This window comes from Scomber japonicus, chromosome 19, assembly GCF_027409825.1.
Source record: "Scomber japonicus isolate fScoJap1 chromosome 19, fScoJap1.pri, whole genome shotgun sequence".
Lineage (NCBI taxonomy): Eukaryota > Metazoa > Chordata > Actinopteri > Scombriformes > Scombridae > Scomber > Scomber japonicus.
In genome coordinates, this window is record NC_070596.1 from 22,864,865 (window position 1) to 22,883,542 (window position 18,678).

The following is an 18,678-nucleotide window of genomic DNA, read 5'->3' on the forward strand; positions in this document are numbered from 1 at the left end:
ATCATCAATATTCACAGTGGTGAGTTTTCTCTTTAAGTATTCATTTACATCTTACATCAGTTTTTTATGAAGTTAGATTCATGGTGTGAAAATGCTGACTTTGCTCGGCCCTACTGCTCACTCGTATGTGCATCCATGCAAATGTGCACACGCGTCATTGTGTCTTTGTTGTGGACTATGGTCCAGCTGCCTGACCCTGTGTTCAGAGCACCCTCTGATTGGCTGTTTGAAACACTCTTAACAGCCTATTTACATGTGCTTCTGATAGGCTGTCACTCCCTGCCATCCCTTTCTTGCCCAGGGAGGCAATTTAAACTGGTCATGTTGTAAAACCTGGAATGTGATTGAAGACGTGACTGGATCTGGAGTCAATAGCAGTGTGGGGGGGATGGTAACATTTTTTCAAAGAAGTCAAGACTTCTTTTTTGTAAGAGTTGCTGTTTTATCTTTGCATCTTTAACAGATTAGTTTGACTGACTGGTGGAAGTAAAACAAGGTGTAATCTGACACTTGCCTTGTAAACTCCATTCCACTTGAAGTCTTGTATCTACACATGTTTTCTATGCAGCTCAAACTTTTCTCCTCTTGTTCTCAACTCCATAGTATACTCTCTCTTTGTTACACACACTCACACAGACTCACAGGAGTGGAAGATAGTGTTTGTGGATGTATATAATTGTGTTACAAGGAACCCATTTAATGATTTATGAAACAGAGGGACTGTCTTTCTGTCTTTCTATAAAATTCCTTTAGTGCACTCTGGCACTGTGAACAGGAACAGCTTTCCTGTCAGTCAGGATACACACTCACACAGTATTCCGGATAATGCCTCTGGGATCTCGCTGTGGGAAACTTTGAGGGGGAGTGTTTAAAGGTGGAGCAGAACGCTGAGCTTGTGGGACAGGACTCAAGCATTGAACAGAAGTGGATGTTTGATGGTTTGATCTTCCCTCACTCCAATGGGAGACGCTTTGACAATGGACTGGATTTGACGCTGACTCACTCCAAGAGGACTTAAGTAGCTGAGTGCCTGCGAGAGGACTCTGAAGAGTGAAGTTTGTGATAAACAGAGTTGCAGTCCATGAGAACTTTGCCTGGAGCTTATCTGCGCTGACACCAGATTCAAGAGGAGTTACAGTTCTGCTGAGACATTGTGTTGTGTGGGCTCCAGAGTAGGAATTAGCACCATGGCAGGGGTCACTAGAAAGGGATCTGGTAGACCCTCGTACTACTACAGATTCCTGGGCAAGTCCCGACTGCAGCGTCAGCGCAGCCGGTCCCGCAGTCGCACCAGGATGGCTGCCAACAGGGGTAATAAATACTACTACTGTTATAAATGTTCACCATGCAGCAGTTTTAGTCCAGTAAACACCACAAGACACAAGCACAGTCTAGAAGCATACTGTGACAGAATAATTTGTATTCTTATTAACAAGTGGACACATCTGTGGAAGTGTTTTCTCTTTGGGCTACACTCAGTGAAAGTAACTTAGAAGAGGCAGTTCTCAAGTTCTTCTGTAAAAGTAACACTACTTTTAAAGCTTATGGTGACAATTCACTGTTGGGGATGTGTTTTTCTTTCTCAGATGTGTGTATATATGTAAGAAACAGAGTGAGATAACAGTTTGCCGTCACTGTTCACAAGGTGATGCTACTTTAGAATCACACCACCAGTAGCTGACAGCTCACAGTTCAGTGTAAACTTGTTGAGTTCCTCCCTGTTTGGGCAGTTCTACTGTGAATATTTTGCTTCTTAGCAACCCTGAAAAGCTTTTAATCAGTTTTTTTTTCAGTTTTTTCTCGTCTTAACTACTTCTTTTTCTGTTAGTTCATGTCCTCGAGCACTCTGTTCCTTCACTTTGTTGCTTTTCTGCTGCATCTCAGTACCGCTGTGCTTACTGCTGCAGGGAGTGTTTGAACCGCAAGGTTATAGTGATAAGTCTGCCCCCAAGGCTTTGCTCAAGTTACTCGAATTGAGAGAAAAGAAGTATCTCTGAAATCTACTGGCTATTGATTTTTTTTTTTCTTCCAAGTGAGCCGCTATAACTTGCCAACCAAGATATTAAGTAGAAGTTTGCTGCTTGTCTGTTGCTGTGAATCTGATGCAAACTTTCTCGAGACAAATAGCTCAGTCAGGAAAAAAACATCAGACGGACGTACTCTCTTTGAAACTGAACCTTGCCTGTATTATATTTTGCACTGTAGGTAAGTGTAGTTTGACAAAAGTAAGCCAATCGACAAAGGCGGGCACAGTCATGCGAGAAAGACGAGACAAAGAGTAGGTGCTCGGCCTGCCTGTTTTCCCCATTGCTTCTCCAGCTGATGAAAGAGACGCTTTGAAGTCTCCCCTCAGTATCAGTCAGTTCGCAAAAGAATACACGAGCACATATGCATTTGTGTGTATGTACAAAGAGAAACATGCAAACACCCTCTGCCTCTACCTTGATCTTTGTGGTTTAGTGCAAGATCCCCACACATGCTACTTTTACATGCTACACAGCAATGCAGTGGCACAGGGAAGGAGAGGTCGCTTCAAGAGCAATACACTCTTTGTTTGTTGTAGTAGCAGAAACTGGTAACTGCGTGCCACCGTATGAATGCTTGCTAGAGACCATAATGCGACTCCATGGACCGAATTTATTGATGTTTACTTGTCCTAATGCAGTGACTCCAGAGGAATTACCATTGAGTCAGTAGATAAGCAGTTATTGAAGTTGCTGCTGAACATAACACTCTTAGAGCAGTTGCCTTTGAAATTACATCATGAGTGGTATTACTGAAGATCTACTTATACTGTTGCTGGTAGGTCTGTAGGTTTGGGCAAGATGACGATAGACATACAGATTGTGAGATGAAAGATATGAGTTAACCATCAGATATTTCTATATTCTAACTATGGAAGAAGGCTGTGAGTACATTTTCATATACACAGGAAACCAAGTTGCAGGGTCAAAGCAGGAAATCAGACAGCACATTTGCATGAACTGTAGTATCCTGTCGCCAGTAGATCTGAATTATATAGATAGTAAAATAATAGATGAGCTAAGAATGAAGCCATACTGTACTTCCTTTCTTAAAGCAGCTGTTTTATTTTGAAAATGGATCATATGACTACATTTATGTATGTTTCCGATGCCCCAGAGTGTCCAACAATCTATAAGTCTGTCACACAAATCCACTAATGTTAAAAGCCTATTAGAAACCTGTTTTCACAAATGAATGTGCAGACAGTAGTTCAAATCAGGATTCTCCAATTCCTCAACACCGATACGTGAAACCAGGTTTATTGTTTACATGACTGTTCAGCTGACTGAAATCAAATTCCTACAGAAAGCATACAATAGTCAGGTTACTTATGTTCATTTAAATGCACTGCATGTTGCAAATAGAGGACTGCTTAAGAGCTTTGGTTATTTTTAGACTTTTGTAACAATATGTTCTTTGATTATTGAGATTATCACGTCAAGTTATTTATCTATAAATGGTTCCTGAGGAATTTCCAGGACATTTCCCACAATATAATATCACAACATGGCGCATATATCTGTATTACAATTATATAATTATATATACTGTGATAGAAGTTTTTTTGTATTCATATTGACCACCCTCCGTGTGTGTGTGTGTGTGTGTGTGTGTGTGTGTTTTCATCTTCATTAAAATGCAGCCTGTGCTGAGAAAAATAAACTTTTCTCCAGTGAACAGTTCTGTTTGCCTGAAGCTAGATGATGTGATATTGCTGAAATGTTTCTCATTGGAGAGGCCCGGCAGCTCAGTATATGAAGAGTACTTTTTGTTCACAGCGCAGCCATGAACAGAGCTGTGGGTTTATCTTGAGGAAGTGACTGTACCCCCTCTTGACGTATACACTGTCACTGGGACAGATCAGGTGGTGGTTGCATGAGCTCATGTGTTATTGTTTTCACAGTACGTGTGTGTGCATGAGTGTGTGCGCCTGAATGGAAAATCGTATATCAGTTCAGTTTAGCCTCGCATCACTCGGGATCTGTTTCCTCTTCTTTTGCCGGGGTTGATGACATTTACATACAAAATTACAGCTTATCTCAAAGAGAGAATGGCAGCGAGACGGGCAGAGAAAGAGAGAGCGGTATTGTGTGATCTGACTTGTTATGCTGGTGTGTTTTGAAGCTCTTGATGCAATCATACTCTTTGTTCTGAATTGTCCTGTGAAGGGAATACTGTAATGTTTCAGAACAGAATGAATCATCCGTCTCTCTTCGTTGACAGAGCCCTTGTATAAAGTTTAAAACAGTTTTAAACTGAAAAGCAAAGTCGTCTCAGCTCTAGTAAAAATGTATGGAGGAAAAATTAGGTCTCTGAAAAACTCAGTGGTTTTTAAGTTAAGTTTTCATCTCTTATTTTCTCCCTCATGTTGACGGATTCCTTACTTGGCTACGATGAGATGTCATATTGCCGTAATAATATAATATAGCCATAATATTGTTTTATATACTATCAGAGAATCTACCCTTAGGAGTGTTTATGCAAAGTTTGTGTTTTCTCTCCTCCAGGTGCATCACAGAAAGCCACAGGTTATTCCCTGGGACAGATAACTTGCCGTTCCTTCCTCTCCTTTGATCACACTTTATTCTTGCAAACCTGTATTTTTACTTAAAAGCTGGCAACGCATCATCTAAACACTGGCTGGTAACAGTGTTAAAAATGCATAAAGACACACACCTGCCTTAGTGTACTTTTGGAAACATTCATAGACTATATTCAGTCCCTTTCTTCTATCATAACTCAGTCTTAAAACCTTTTTTTACATAAGTACTTTGAAGTAATTTTAACTTTCATCAAACCATAAAAACATACTTATATTTCTAGCAATATAATCTGAAAGCTGCAATGCTTCCAAGTTTATAATGCATCATTAATAAAACATTAAGCTAAAAGGCTAGCAGTCAGAGAAAAGAAAACAAGTCAAGTCAAGTTTAAGTATAGCTCAACATCACCTACAGTCTCGCAAAGGGCTTTCCAGGCCCGAATCAACAATGGTTGACTTCTCTAAAAAAAACAAAAAAAAAACGGAACAACTACATAAAAAAGAAAATAAATTACAGGAACAGAAGGAAAAAGAAGAAGAAATGTCTGCAGAGGAAGTTTAGAGGTAGCAGTAGTCATCATTATGGAAGAAGACAATCACAGAACAAAAATTGTACCAATAATAAAAAGTCTAACATTAGGATTATAGCAGGTCCAATTTAGACATATAACAGGACCAGTATAACAAATCCAGGGAAATAAGCCTGAAGAGATTAAACACCAGGAAGTGAGTCTGTTTTCCTAACCTGTAAACACACCTGTGCTAACAGATATTGGTCTTTGCTGTTCATTGACGGTTCCAGTGAGAGCATCAACCGTACGCAACACAGCACGCTAAGTAATGACTGACTTGAAATATCACATAACACTAAAGAGAATTACTGCCAGCAGCTTGCAAGAAAGTGTTTGAGCTACTCAATAACAACTCAATAATGCATTAGCACTGACAGTTATAGCACAAAATCATGTTCTCAGTGGGTCATTACCAAGAAACACTTCTGATCTATGCCACTGCGTCATGCTTAGTTTTTGTCAAGCTGTTTATGATGTTGCCAGATTTTCGTCCAAGTGTGTGTGTGTGTGTGTGTGTGTGTGTGTGTGTGTGTGTGTGTGTGTGTGTGTGTGTGTGTGTGTGTGTGTGTGTGTGTGTGTGTGTGTGTGTGTGTGTGTGTGTGTGAGTTTGTTTGTGTCTGATGGGAAGTGACGAGAGATGTCTGCCTGATAGATTGGAAACACGTCCAGAATAACAAAGAATGACTCAGTTTCCGATGCCTAAGTCACACTTACACCTAAACACCGGAAGGATGGGGAGGAGGGGGGGGGGGGGTCTGTATTAATAATTTGCAAAGTATTAATCTACATTAAATATTAATATGATGGGATTCAGAGGGATGTGTTGCCAAGTACAGACCTTAACTTTACAAGCAATTGAATCACTTTTCCTGTTTTCGCTAAAACACCATAAGCCTTTTGATCTGGGGTTGCAGTTTGTGTATGAACATCCTTTTTTTCAGATAGGATCATGTTTTAATAAAACAAAGGCTTCACTAACCAAAATAGACAACCTAATTCTCTGCTTATTTTTTGATTTAGAGGAAGGAGAAAGTGACAGCTCTGTATTTTAGGATGAGAAGTGAAAAATGTCATCAATTCGCATTCGAGATCATAAGAGGAAGCGGAGACGGGAGGCAGAGGGCAGAGACAGTGAATATAGCAATCAAGCATTGAAATGAAAAACTGCCAGAACTCTCCACGTCATCTCAATGTTTAACCTGGGATTACTGTCTGATCTTAGTCCCTTTTTTTTTTATCTGGTACTCTCTGTGTCCTTGCCTACCCTCTTTTCCCTCAGCCCCGGTGAGTCATGGAGATAGGCCCAGATGACGCAGCGCTTCTGAGCACCCAAAAGAGTCCAATAACAGGGGGACAGGTGCAGGCTAATCCCCCCCTTAATCCATAGATATCCACTCAGATTACAAACCAGAGCCAGGGAACGGTTTTGGAGAAATAGCTGCAGAACTGTAGAAGATCATTGCCATCGCTCACCCTAAAAACAGCAGACAGTATGTGCAAGTAAGCATGGTTATTTTTACAAGCACTTACTATATGTACAAAAACATACACTGTTGAGTATGCTACAAGGTTAGAAAATGAATTATGTTGTAATGAAAGACCTTGGTAAAAAATATTTGAGAGTCCAGGCCATATTGCGGTTGTAGGGACAGAATGACATATTCTATGAAAAGGGATGTGCAATAAAAACAATGGTTATACCTACAGGTTCAATGATACCCAAAAGACCAAATATAAAAAATCATGCAGAAATGATAATCTTAACTACAGTTTTGCCAATAAAGTGAGTCTTTTGGGGAAAACATCTTTAAAAAGCTGTCACATGTCATTTGGTAACGTTATCAACTGACAGCGAGCCCGCACACGACGTTTGCTTCATATCGTATCTGTATGTTTGCTCATGGCTTGTTATTGAAGTGAGGAGGATCTCAGTCAGCAGTAGCAGGAATGTGGCTGCTGTGTCGCTCTCTGCACAAACACAAACTTCCTTCTTCTGCACCCGACTCTCCTTTTCACAGTCCTCTTCCTCCAGCCCTTCCCATAACACACTTCAGACAAAGGCGTGCATGGGCCAAACTAAACACCAAACCAGAGCCCCCCCCAATCTCTCTCTCTATCTCTGGATATCGCTTGAACATGGTCAAATACAGACATTAGTTTGTGGACACTATGGTTTAAGTGAGCTGTGGAGTGTAGGGTTGCTTGATGTTGCCAATATATGTACTTTACAGTATTTACTGGGTGACTATGTTTTGCAGATCATTTGTTATATTCCATTTTGAGGCTTGCTGTGATCTTTGTTTTATCAGCCCTCAGTCAGAAATTGAAGCAACTGTTGACAGTATCTGCACGAGTGGCGGTTGGAGGCCAAAATGATTCTCTTTTACACCCTCATGTCCACAGAAGAGACGGAGCAGCACTATTTTATCACCCCATCATCTCTGCACTGTGCAAATACCGCATATCGGGGGTCAAAAGTCCAGTGCTGTCCTCACAGTTCAACGTTAACTCATCATAGTCTCTGTGTACACACATAAGGAAATACTCTGTCTCACCCCCTTTCTCTTTTCCCCCGTCTCTCACACATCAGCATGTTTTTTAGACTGAGCTTTTACAGCCTGTTCTACTGTATATGCCTGTGTGGGCCTCCACTGTGACCTCCATTACATGGTTCACTATCCAGCTGGGAGCCAGATATACAACTAATCAGACTACGCCTTCTGACTATATAAATAAATAAATCTTTTTCTTGAAGATTGTTCTTTGATTGACATTAATTCACAGTTTATATTCCAGACAGATGCAGCTGCTTTTTTTTATTTTTTATCTTTTATTATTGCGGCACTATGAGCCAGTCAAGACAAGTTCTAGTTGTCTTGTACTTGAGAGGGAAAAACAGAAAAGTGATGTATTTGTGAAAGAGGGAAGATGAGAGGCCGGGTGGACTGAGAGAAGATAGTCCTCCAGGTAGAGAGAACACAGTAAACACAGTCTGACAGCCTGTGATTTTTTTTTTGCTGCGTATTTCATCGGCCCGTAGAGGAATGTGTGCGTGTGTGTGTTTGAATTCTCCACTGCTTTTTCCGTCCTGTCATAACACAAGAACTCTGCATTCTCTATGGAGGCTATTTTTCAGCCCTAAGGGTATAGACTTCTTAACATGCTGACACGTGCTGCTATTGATAACAGGGCCCTGTAGTCAGACTCTATTCATAAGCTTGAGCACAAGATGGATTATATTCCTACCTTCTTTAAATACATACTTTAAAGCCGCTACAATCAATAGTCTATCTTAACAATGGATCAAATGAGCATTTCTATGTCAAAGCTGTCGCTCGTACTGACAAACTCACCTACAATTTCCTCTCCGCCTTGTAGTTACCCTCAGCTCTACAGAGCTTTATAGCTTGTTTGGTTTTACTGCCAACAACTTTACTGTTTTGGTTTACTGTCACTGCTCCGTTTCAGCCACAACAGGCAAATAATATAATGAATAAAAGTCTCTAAAAACAAACTGCACGCAACAGTAAGTACCACCAAGCAGCAGACAGACAAAGTTAGAGACTAGCTGGTGAACATAGTGGTGCAATTAGACACTAAAGAGCCACATATTTCCCTCAGGAGTTAGATAAGTGATTGTTTGCTAACTTGTTCTCCCTATCAACCTAAAAAGTGATAATATGTCAGTGTTGTGTTTACAGCTTGTTCCCTGTACCCCAAGGCTTAAGGACTTCCAGCACAGATTAACTATGATGAATAATTGTAGTTTATCCTAGCCAGAGTTTTGGACTACTAGTAGCACTAGGAAGCAATGTTTTGCTGAGTGTTTGAACATGTGGGCTACGCTCATGTGTTTGTTGAGTGTTTGTTCATGTATAATTTATTATCAAGATTGTCTTGAGTGTGACAAGTCCAGATGTATAACAGATGTGCAGTTCAGATAGTATGCTGGTTAGACCATTACAGAACATATAGCATATTAAGTTATTCATCTGGATATATAGAATGTATAAAGCTACCAAATGCAAACTGTGTACATACACTTAAGCAGAATACCTGTATAGGCCTGTTTGTGCTGAGGACATATTTCAACATTGCTAGAACAAAAGAAAGATGTCCAACTGGTGGCACGACTTCCATATTGGAACTACAGTATTTCTGAGTCATGATATTCAACAATTGATTTTTGCAATCATTGTATGAACAAGAAAATCCACTTAGAATGTTTGTTCGGCATCAAGAATACACAAGTAATCAATCAAAACAACTTTATTTATGATCGTGACTCAAATTTAGCCAACAGATGCAAATAGTTAACACGGTAAAGTTGCAAAAGGTGCTTAAACTGTACACATCATTCACTCCACAGAAGTAGCAATGTACGTGTAAATGTAATTTTGTACATGTGCTATGATAAATGGATACGTCTTTTCAGTGGATCAGAGGAACTCGTTGTTTGGGGAACAAAAAAAAAGAATAAATAAAAAGAAGACAGAAATCGCCCACTCTACGTCAGCAGAATGATTACTAATGTAACACAGAGCCACTTAGCGCAGCCAGCTCCCCGAACACTAAAAGATCAAAACGATCATAAAGCACATCACTCCAGGCAAAAGAACAATGTTTGTTTACAGAGTCAATCATCATTATAATTCTACCAGTGCAGCACTTTGGCACAACCGCACCAAAAATAAATCTTTATGCCAAATGTTTGTCACCATTCTTGTTTTTCCCCCTTGGATCAGTTGTCTGTCTGTCTTATAGCAGTGTTTGTGACACACTACCACCTGGCTGCCCAGCATTATGTCTGTACATGTTTAAATATGTTATTTATCAGATATATATGAGAGATTAGAATCGTTCCTCTCCTTCCCTCGTCTACAGTCATTTCATAAGCTTGAATATCCTGTGTTGGTTAGGTCGGACAGGAAGGAAATGTTAGCTGGCACAGGTCTCTGGATGGAGTACGGGTCTCTGGATGGAGCACGCCTGGTTGGGAAACACTAAGGAAATATGCAGTTTGACCTATATTACTGAATGTTAATGGAAGGATGGAAGAGCGAAGGAAGGAAAGAAAGCTTTAGATTGATACATAGATGGATAGATAGATCCTTAGGCCCCACAAGGCTTTCAGTAGCACTTTCAGGGTCCCATTAACCAACTGTGAAGAAGCCTGGAGGAATGTGGAAGAGAGACAGACTATATTTATGGATAGATGGTAGATAGAGGATTAATAGGTGCTGGTATGGGGAAGCAAACAAAAATGGGAAGCAGTTAACGCAATCTTTTTTTTTCTATGGCAACAACAATAGCACTTTCAATCAACCTTAAATGAAGCGGGCGACTCTTTAAATGGATATGTAATAAAAAGGAAGGGAGGTACAGAGACAGATGAGAATTTGATTTGATTCAGAAGATGAAGAGCAAAAGCAACAATGTTGCTATTCTGTGAAGATAGGGAGGTTTAAAGAGAACATAAATCTGGAGGGAAGAAAGGGAATTTGTGAAGGAAAAGGATATGATCGTGATAAGGAGGCAAATTTGGAGGGTCAGGGGAAGAAGAAGATAATAGAGGATGGAGAGCATGATATATGGAAAGGGAATAAATTGGAAAGGGGGGCAGTAAAAGAAAACTGTAGATCAGTGATAGGTAAATGGTTGCCCGCAGGGAGAATCTTGCAATAAAATTTGCAAATCTACAGTAGATAACTAAATAAATAAATACAGCTTTTCTTACCCCCACATAAGGAGAGGTATTGAGACCATGGATGCACCAAGCTGCTTAAACAGTGCATGACGCGTACACTACATTCAGTTAACCTACCGGAAATTAAATCTTAATGTGTGGATTCTTACACAGCTTTAATGTCACATCTGTAGCCTTGTCACCACAAAAGATGTGTTCTTATAAAACACAAACACGGCATCATAGATCAATTTTATTTGTGCATGAATTAAGACAAATAAACAAAACTATAATGGCCCCCTGATGAAAAATGCAGAAAATCCTGCCCCGTGGCAGAGGTGGAAACTAATTACTGACCTCTTCTGTTGATGGTCTGAAGGCAGACTTTGTAGTTGAATCTTCCAACACAACAGCCGTTGTTTGTGGGCTCTCTAACCCTTTAATTGGTCATACAAATGCAGCCTTGCATCCTGGATGTCTCCCAACATACACTTACAGTACAGAACTTCAAATAATGAAAAAGCCTAATCAACAACTGGTAGGCAGATCCCTCTAAACAGGTGTTTACAATCAGAAACCCACCACCACATGCAGTACAACACATCCCTTTGATTATTTACTTAAGGGTTTAGTTTGGGCAATTTGTGCTTTTAATTGAAGTTTTATGGAAGGCCTCAATCTGATGTAGCACCATGTGCAAATGCCTGTTTACTATTTGCTGTTAGTTAGGGGGTTAGAGTCAGACACAGGAGTCCGTTATAGCAAGGGAAATCTTCCATGCATTTATAGATACATTACACACAGATGGCAAAATCATGCGGAAGCATGAACTGCAATTTCACACAACAATTAGTTCACAACAAAATGATGCATGTGTGTGTGAGTGTGCAAGCTTTCCTCCGAGCACTCCCAGCAGCCAGCTGTGTACAAGTGGGGAGTTTTCCATTAAGAAGTAAAGCAGACTAGAGGGCTAAATCCAGTGACTAGAGACACAGAAGTTCACACAGACTTAATTCAGTAATTTTTCATGATTGCCTTGTCAGCCCTGTTTGCTCATGAATGATTTTCAGATTTAAAAGGATTAAATCGTGGCAGCAGATATTTCAATGCCTCTATATTTGTTTGTTATAATGAAGAAATGTTTTTGTGTATTTGAAGTGTTATATTGATATACCAGTTTTTATTAACTGGTGTGCTCTTATAATGGATTGAACAGGTTTTCATGGAGCCACTTTCCCACAGCTGTCATTTCCTGTCATCCATTAGAAAATTGACTGCATGTTTAGTTTTTAAAAGCAGCTCATATGACATGTATCAGTTTATCCTGTCATTTCCAGGTCAATATATTATTAATCCCAATCATTTTTATTTATAAAACAGAACCTCCAGGATGAGGCATGAACAGCTTGGTCACCCTTCTACAAAAGTTTAAATTGTGTAGTAATATGTTGCTCATGTTACGAATTGACCTCTTGGCTGAGTCTGTTGAGCTGTAGACTTGAGATTTGGACTTACTTGACTTTGATTTGACTGCTGTGAGATTTAAGCTACCTGACATAAGTTTTGACTGGTAAAATTCCAAGAGGAGAAACACTGCAGATACCACTGCAACAGGTAAGGCTTGTAAATATTTAATTGGTATGATGTGTTCAGACAGAGTTTTGCCTCACGCCACTCACATTCGCACAGCCAAAATACCAACTGTGCGTTAGCTGTAGCCATGGATATCTGACTGAACTCAGAACTCACCGTGAACTCTGGTTCTTTAGGTTATTTCCTTCTAGCCTCTCTTCTTTTTCCTCTTGTATCTTTATGTTTTTAGAAGCAGACAGATAAAGCTCCAGGTTATGCACACATTTTTTCGCTCAGGTTGAAACAAACAGACATCTGCATTGAAATGGTTTAACACAGCTTTGACATGGACCACCTCCTATCTGTCACCTTCTGACAGTATCGTGTCCTTCTATGTACCGATATGTTTAAAGAGGCTAACACAAATGTCTTCTCTCCGAATATCTCAACTGGTATATTTCAACCAAAGAGAGGCTTAGTACGTCTCTGTGACACAGGGACTTAAGCTAGTTTAAAAATCAAATCCTCCTTACCTCCACAGAGAAATGGATCACTGCTCAGAGCATCCAGATGGTTCCAGTTTTCAATTACGGAGATTTGATTTTGCAGGAAAGGACGTCTGCTCGGTGTCAGAACATGTTTGTGTGTTTGTCTGCCGTTTGTTGTTGGCGACCATGTTTATGTTAGGTTGAGAGTCGTGTGGGTTGGGATGGAAGCCAGTGCAATTCCTCCATCCGTTCTTCAATAACAGTCTGCGCTAATTCAGTCAACAGGCCTGTTAAAAAGCAGACAGCTAATTTAGCACAGCTCAGCTTGATAAGCCAATAGACAGCATGGCTCTGACAAATACAACATCTTCCAGTTGTGTGCTCATCTGTTAGAGACGCTCTAAATGCAAATATTATATAAGACACAAATACATGTGGCGCTATATTTGAGCCATCCAATTTCAGTATTGGATCACTACAGTCCAAAAGAATATATCATCTCTCATTTAACACTTACACAAGAATATGAAATTCATCGCCTCTTGTCTTTGTTTTCTAGCGTTAAAATTGATTCATCAATTTGAAATGCAGTGATAGTTTAATCAGCATTTGGTGTCCAAGGAATGTCAACCTCAATGCTATAATGCCATATATTGGCCACACTTTATTACACATTAGTTTAAAGTACTGAATTATGAACACAATTGTAGTAATGAGTACCGCCACATTCAAAAATGTCTTCATAGTTGGTATGCTGAGGTTGGATGAAGAATTATGACCATTTATGTCAAACTGAAGCTGAAGATTGTATTTGCTAATCACATTTCATTATTTCTGTCCATGACGTGTTCTGTCTTGAAACTTGCTTAGCTTGTGGTGGCTAATCAATAATTGTATTTGATTTCCAGTGATGTTGCTTATAAATCTGTAGATGATTGAATCAGCAGTGTAAAGGGAGTTCCCAATAAAATGATGGACACTTCTAATATACATAATATAGTACATGTGTGTGGAGGATTTGTTTCCTGATAGTTGTATCTTTCTTATAGTCATACTGCAACACATACTTGACTCTAATTTCATGACTTTACAATATAAGTCATAGGTCTCATTTAAATAATCTAATATTTCCTCACATGCCATGACCCCATTTGTCTCACAGATAACTGTAGATGCTGCCAAGATTTTATGAGCATGACTCACATTTTCTGTCACTTTTGAGTAACTCAAATAAAAAATCTGAAGACCTAGCAAGAACTTTAATTATGTGAAATGTGGTTATACAAACAGCTGCTCTCAACTGTGACTTGTTTGAGTGTAATTTATGTACAGAATGGATTCTCATTCACTTTCCATTCATCATTATTGGGTTATGTAAGTTCAACCGTTTCCTAACATGTTGTTGGTTTGCTCTGTGTACCAGCTGAGAGTTAGCATTGATGGCTATCTGAAATCTGCGGAGACTTGCATGCACAACAACATCACTCGCATTCCTCTCGGACATGTCCAGATTTGTTCCTTGACACATTTATCCACACTCTCTGACTCCAGAGCTCTTTCACATAACTTTTATCTTGACGTGATACTTTGCTGCACTGTTTATCTGGTTCAGACAGAGAAGAAGAGAGAAGAATTTGATACATACACACACACACACACACAAGATAAAACGATAACATGCAGACAAGTTCGGTAGACAGGCCAAGGATCGGATAATCAAGAATGGAAAGCAAAGGCAAACATATTTTACTCCTTATACAGGCTATAGATATATTCATAGAGGAATAGAGGAAGAATGTCTTTGTATCAAATCAAATATAAAGTCAAAAGGTGAAGTTGTTGAAAGCTTTAAACATTGTAGTCTTTGGGTTTGTCATTTTTAAGCAACTTTCATCCATTTACAATCTTGAATTCCATCACAAAAACGTCTTGAGTTTGAAATAAAACCCAGGTCCCTCCATTCTGAGTCCAAGTGTATGTGGCACCTTAAATTGTACTTCTACAGTATCAAAGCTAAGCCTGTGTTTCAATGTTGTAGCTCATTTTAAAGTTCTGTTTAGGTTGTCTCTCTTTGGAGCTTGCATGTTCTTCTTCCCTGTCTTTGTGTGAGTTTCCTCGGGGTGCTCTGTATTCCCCAGACAGCGTGCAGACAGGTAGATCAAGTGGACTGGAGCTTCTGAGAGTGATAACACACTGACAGCCGATCACACAGTGTGCTTTGTAGAATTGAAAAAGCTCAAATGTTTGAAGTTTGAAATTATGTGGAAAATTTTGAGTTGGATGGGAAACTTGATACCACTCTCATATCTGTATGCTAAATGTGAGCCGAGAGCTAGCAGGTGATTAGCTTACATGAGCAAACCTGACTCTGTCCAAGCTCAAATATCACTACTTAACACATTATATCCTGTTTGTTTAAATCATGCAATTTGTTTATTAGTGAGATTTAGAGATGACTGCTTCTAGTCTGTATGCTAAGCTAAGCTCCTAGCTAAGCAGTTAATGGACAGGCACAGGACTGGTATCAATACCCTCTGCAAAAATAAGCAGGAAAAAAGTTTATTTTTGACAATTTAAGTGCCAATTTTGCATTTTCTAAGATCTCTCTCTGTTTGCAGAGTCTCCTCCAGAGAGGACAGGACGCCGACGCAGCATGCCAGGCAGTTCCTCAGACAAGACTACACCCACCATGGAGGCTACATCCACCGCTGCCACACCTTTCAGAGTCACCGTGAGTACTGTGAGTTTGTTTATGTTCCGTCTCCGTCTTTTCTATTTGTTTTAAACTCTCTGACTCCGCTTTAGTTTGCCGTAACAGGCTGTTAGTTATAGATCAACGTCTACAGGATCCTGGTCTGGTGTCCAGATGGACCTAAGTCAATGTGAAACACATTTACTTCAGAAGTTAGAAGGGGGCCTTTTGATGTTGAGCGTCGTCTACACATCTACACATCTACACATCATGGGTTTACGTTCACTACTCTATGCTGCACCGTCTTTCTACATCCTGTGTGAATTTTTATTTCCATTCCATTTCACACCGAATAATGTTAACATGCTTCAAGTAAGCCAACACACTCACACTTACACTCCCACACCTGTGCACGCACAACACAGTCACTCACTCACTCACTCACTGCTAAGCATACAGTCTCTCCTCCTCTCTGTCAAATACACACACACACACACACACACACACACACACACACACACACACACACACACACACACACACACACACACGGAGCAGTCCTTTGTCTGTCATCTTGCTCTAATTCAAATCCGGTATGCTTTCTGCCATGTTTAATTCAGTAGATAAACAGTCAGTTAATGAAGCAAAAAATTCCGCTATGAGTCATCAATTTAAAGCTAATTAGTAATTAGCTGTGCATATTCCCATTAATAAATAATGAGTGGGGAGATGACGACCCAGAGGTGAATGTTCAATCTCTCATAAACAATCCTCCAACTTTTTGCAAACTTTGTGCATTTTTAATGGCTTTGCAGGTGAAGTAATGGGTCAAGTTAAGAGCTAAAAGACATTGTTGTCATTCTGAAAATAGAAGAGATACACTTCCTCCATTTTTTTTCATTTCCTCCTTTTAAATCCCTTTTTAATCATCATCATCAACCACATTTTAGCAAAAAATAGTATTCAGTGTCTACAGAAGAAGAACAAATTGGGAAGTCTCTTGAGCTTAGTCAAAGCCCACAGAACATAAAAAAACAAATAGGCTGGATCCACTGGTGCAGGACCACCTGCTGAGTGAGAATAAAGTGCTTCATGACTTGAAGCGGTTGAAGCTGATTTTAGAAGTGGCACATTTAAAAGTCGACACATAAAATTCCCACAACTTGGTGGATGGGATTTGATTAGAGATGGTTGAAGTCTCATCTGTTCATATAAAACAGCGGAAATTGTGTTTCCAGGGATTATGAATTGTTACATGCTGTGTGTGTGTGTCTGACTGTGTGCATAAATGTGTTTGGTCTTTTATTGTCTCCCTGACAGATTTATCATGTTTTAGAGATGTTGTTTTTTTGACAGAGACTGAATTGAGTCATTTCTTTTTTATATTAATTTTTATATTGATAAGGCCTGAGATGAATGAGTAGATATGTAGATGTATGTAAAAAAAAAAAAAAAAAAAAAAAGGAAGCTTTTAGGAGACAGAAAGGGTCAGATGGAGGGGCTAAATATTGATTAAGTGTCTCTTAAGCAGCTCCTTGTACTCTCCAGGGGAGGGAAAGAGAGGAGGAGCACTGCAGCAAAGTCATCACCCCTCCATCACATGACCACTTCAACTTATTTCTGTGAGCTTATTGCTAGGCAGCAGTGACTTCTTGCATAAAGAAAACTTCCCCAGACAACTTTGGACCCTTTCCTACACTTTTCCTTATACTGCCCCCTTCTGGTTTATTATGATAACACAGCCAATTAAGTCTACCAACTAACTTTTTTTTATCATTTTTTGTTGAAATTATTAAGTAAAATGTTGAGTTTATGCTTGAATTAATTAATTTGAAGGATATGTTATTGGAAAATCACAAGAGATACAGTAAGAAGATGTGTGGAACGATATAGGATACAGGCATAGTGGCACACATAACTATGCAAACAGGAAGACATGCAGGCAGGCAGGCAGGCAGTAGTCTTCTCCTCCTTCTCGCTTGCATCTCCCACTCTCAGCAATGACAAACCACTCCTCACTTTTCTACCTCCAGTGAAAAGAGTTGCAGTGACATCTAAAGTACCCCTCCTAGGCCTTGAGCTAAATCTGTCAAAGTGTTTTTCTCTCATGTTCTTTGCAGAGACTAAGTTCAATGTCTCCTGTAGTAGAAATCTTTTACTAGAAGTTTCTCTGAAGAATCACAGATGACGGAGTGATGAATCTTTCTCTTTACTTGGTACATGCAAGCATGGAGAAGGACACACAGTCGTCGTCCCAAGCAACAAACAGTTTCAGCTTTTATACTGTAACTCCCAGTGGAAATTTGAATAAGAGAGGGCAAGAAAGTAATAAAATCATAAAATAATAAAGTACAGAAACCAACCAAGGAATACTGATGACTAAGGGTGTGACGAGATCTCGTGCCAACGATATTTCTCGTCGAGGTGAATGTTGTCTCACAGCTCCTGAGAAGATCTCACAGTTAGAAGTAAGAGATGGGGTGAGAGGAACAGCGGTAGGTTGACCTCAGGTCTCTTCACTGAAAGCCTGAAGTAGGAGGAACAGCTATGGGAGCCTAATGATGCTAAACGTTAAATGAGTCACATTACCAAATTATAACAAAATGTTGTTGTGTATGTGTGTGCTATAGGATTTGTGCAATTATAATTAATAATAATTCATACTTAGAAAGTAGAACTGAAGTGACATTCATTACAAGATGATTAGTTAAAACATTTCAAAATGCACCTGCATTCATTTGCATTTTGTGAATTCCAAATAAAAGAACACTCATATATTTCCTCATGAAAGTTTTCTTAAAAATAGTTTTAAAATCTTTTCGTGTCTCGTCTAGTGAGCTGAGTGTATAGTCACACCACTACTGATAACCTCTGCTGACCCCCTACTAGATCAGAAACGGTCAGTTTTACCAGGTGTCTTGTCTGATTAACAAAATGCCTGAGGCTCAGGTGTTTACAGAAGTGAAGTCACATAAAACACACACACACACACACACACACACATATCCAGATGCACATGCAGAAGCACATGTAGAAGCACATGCAGAAGTACATCCTTCAGTAATTTTCAAAATCAATTTTTCACCAGTAGGCATGGAGAG

General features: G+C 39.6%; 1 protein-coding gene across 3 annotated transcripts in view; it reads left to right on the forward strand.

Annotated features, from left to right (window-relative positions):
* The first annotated feature begins 657 nt into the window (after window positions 1–657).
* Window positions 658–18,678, forward strand: part of dab2ipb (DAB2 interacting protein b) — a 99,446-nt gene continuing 81,425 nt past the window's right edge. For 2 of the 3 annotated variants that reach the window (XM_053339623.1, XM_053339625.1), the window contains exons 1-2: window positions 658–1,311; window positions 15,504–15,625. In XM_053339623.1, the coding sequence (XP_053195598.1) occupies window positions 1,188–1,311; window positions 15,504–15,625 (246 nt within the window). In that variant the 5' untranslated portion in view covers window positions 658–1,187. The remainder of the gene's footprint in view (window positions 1,312–15,503; window positions 15,626–18,678) is intronic. The other variant, XM_053339624.1, reaches the window with a different exon arrangement.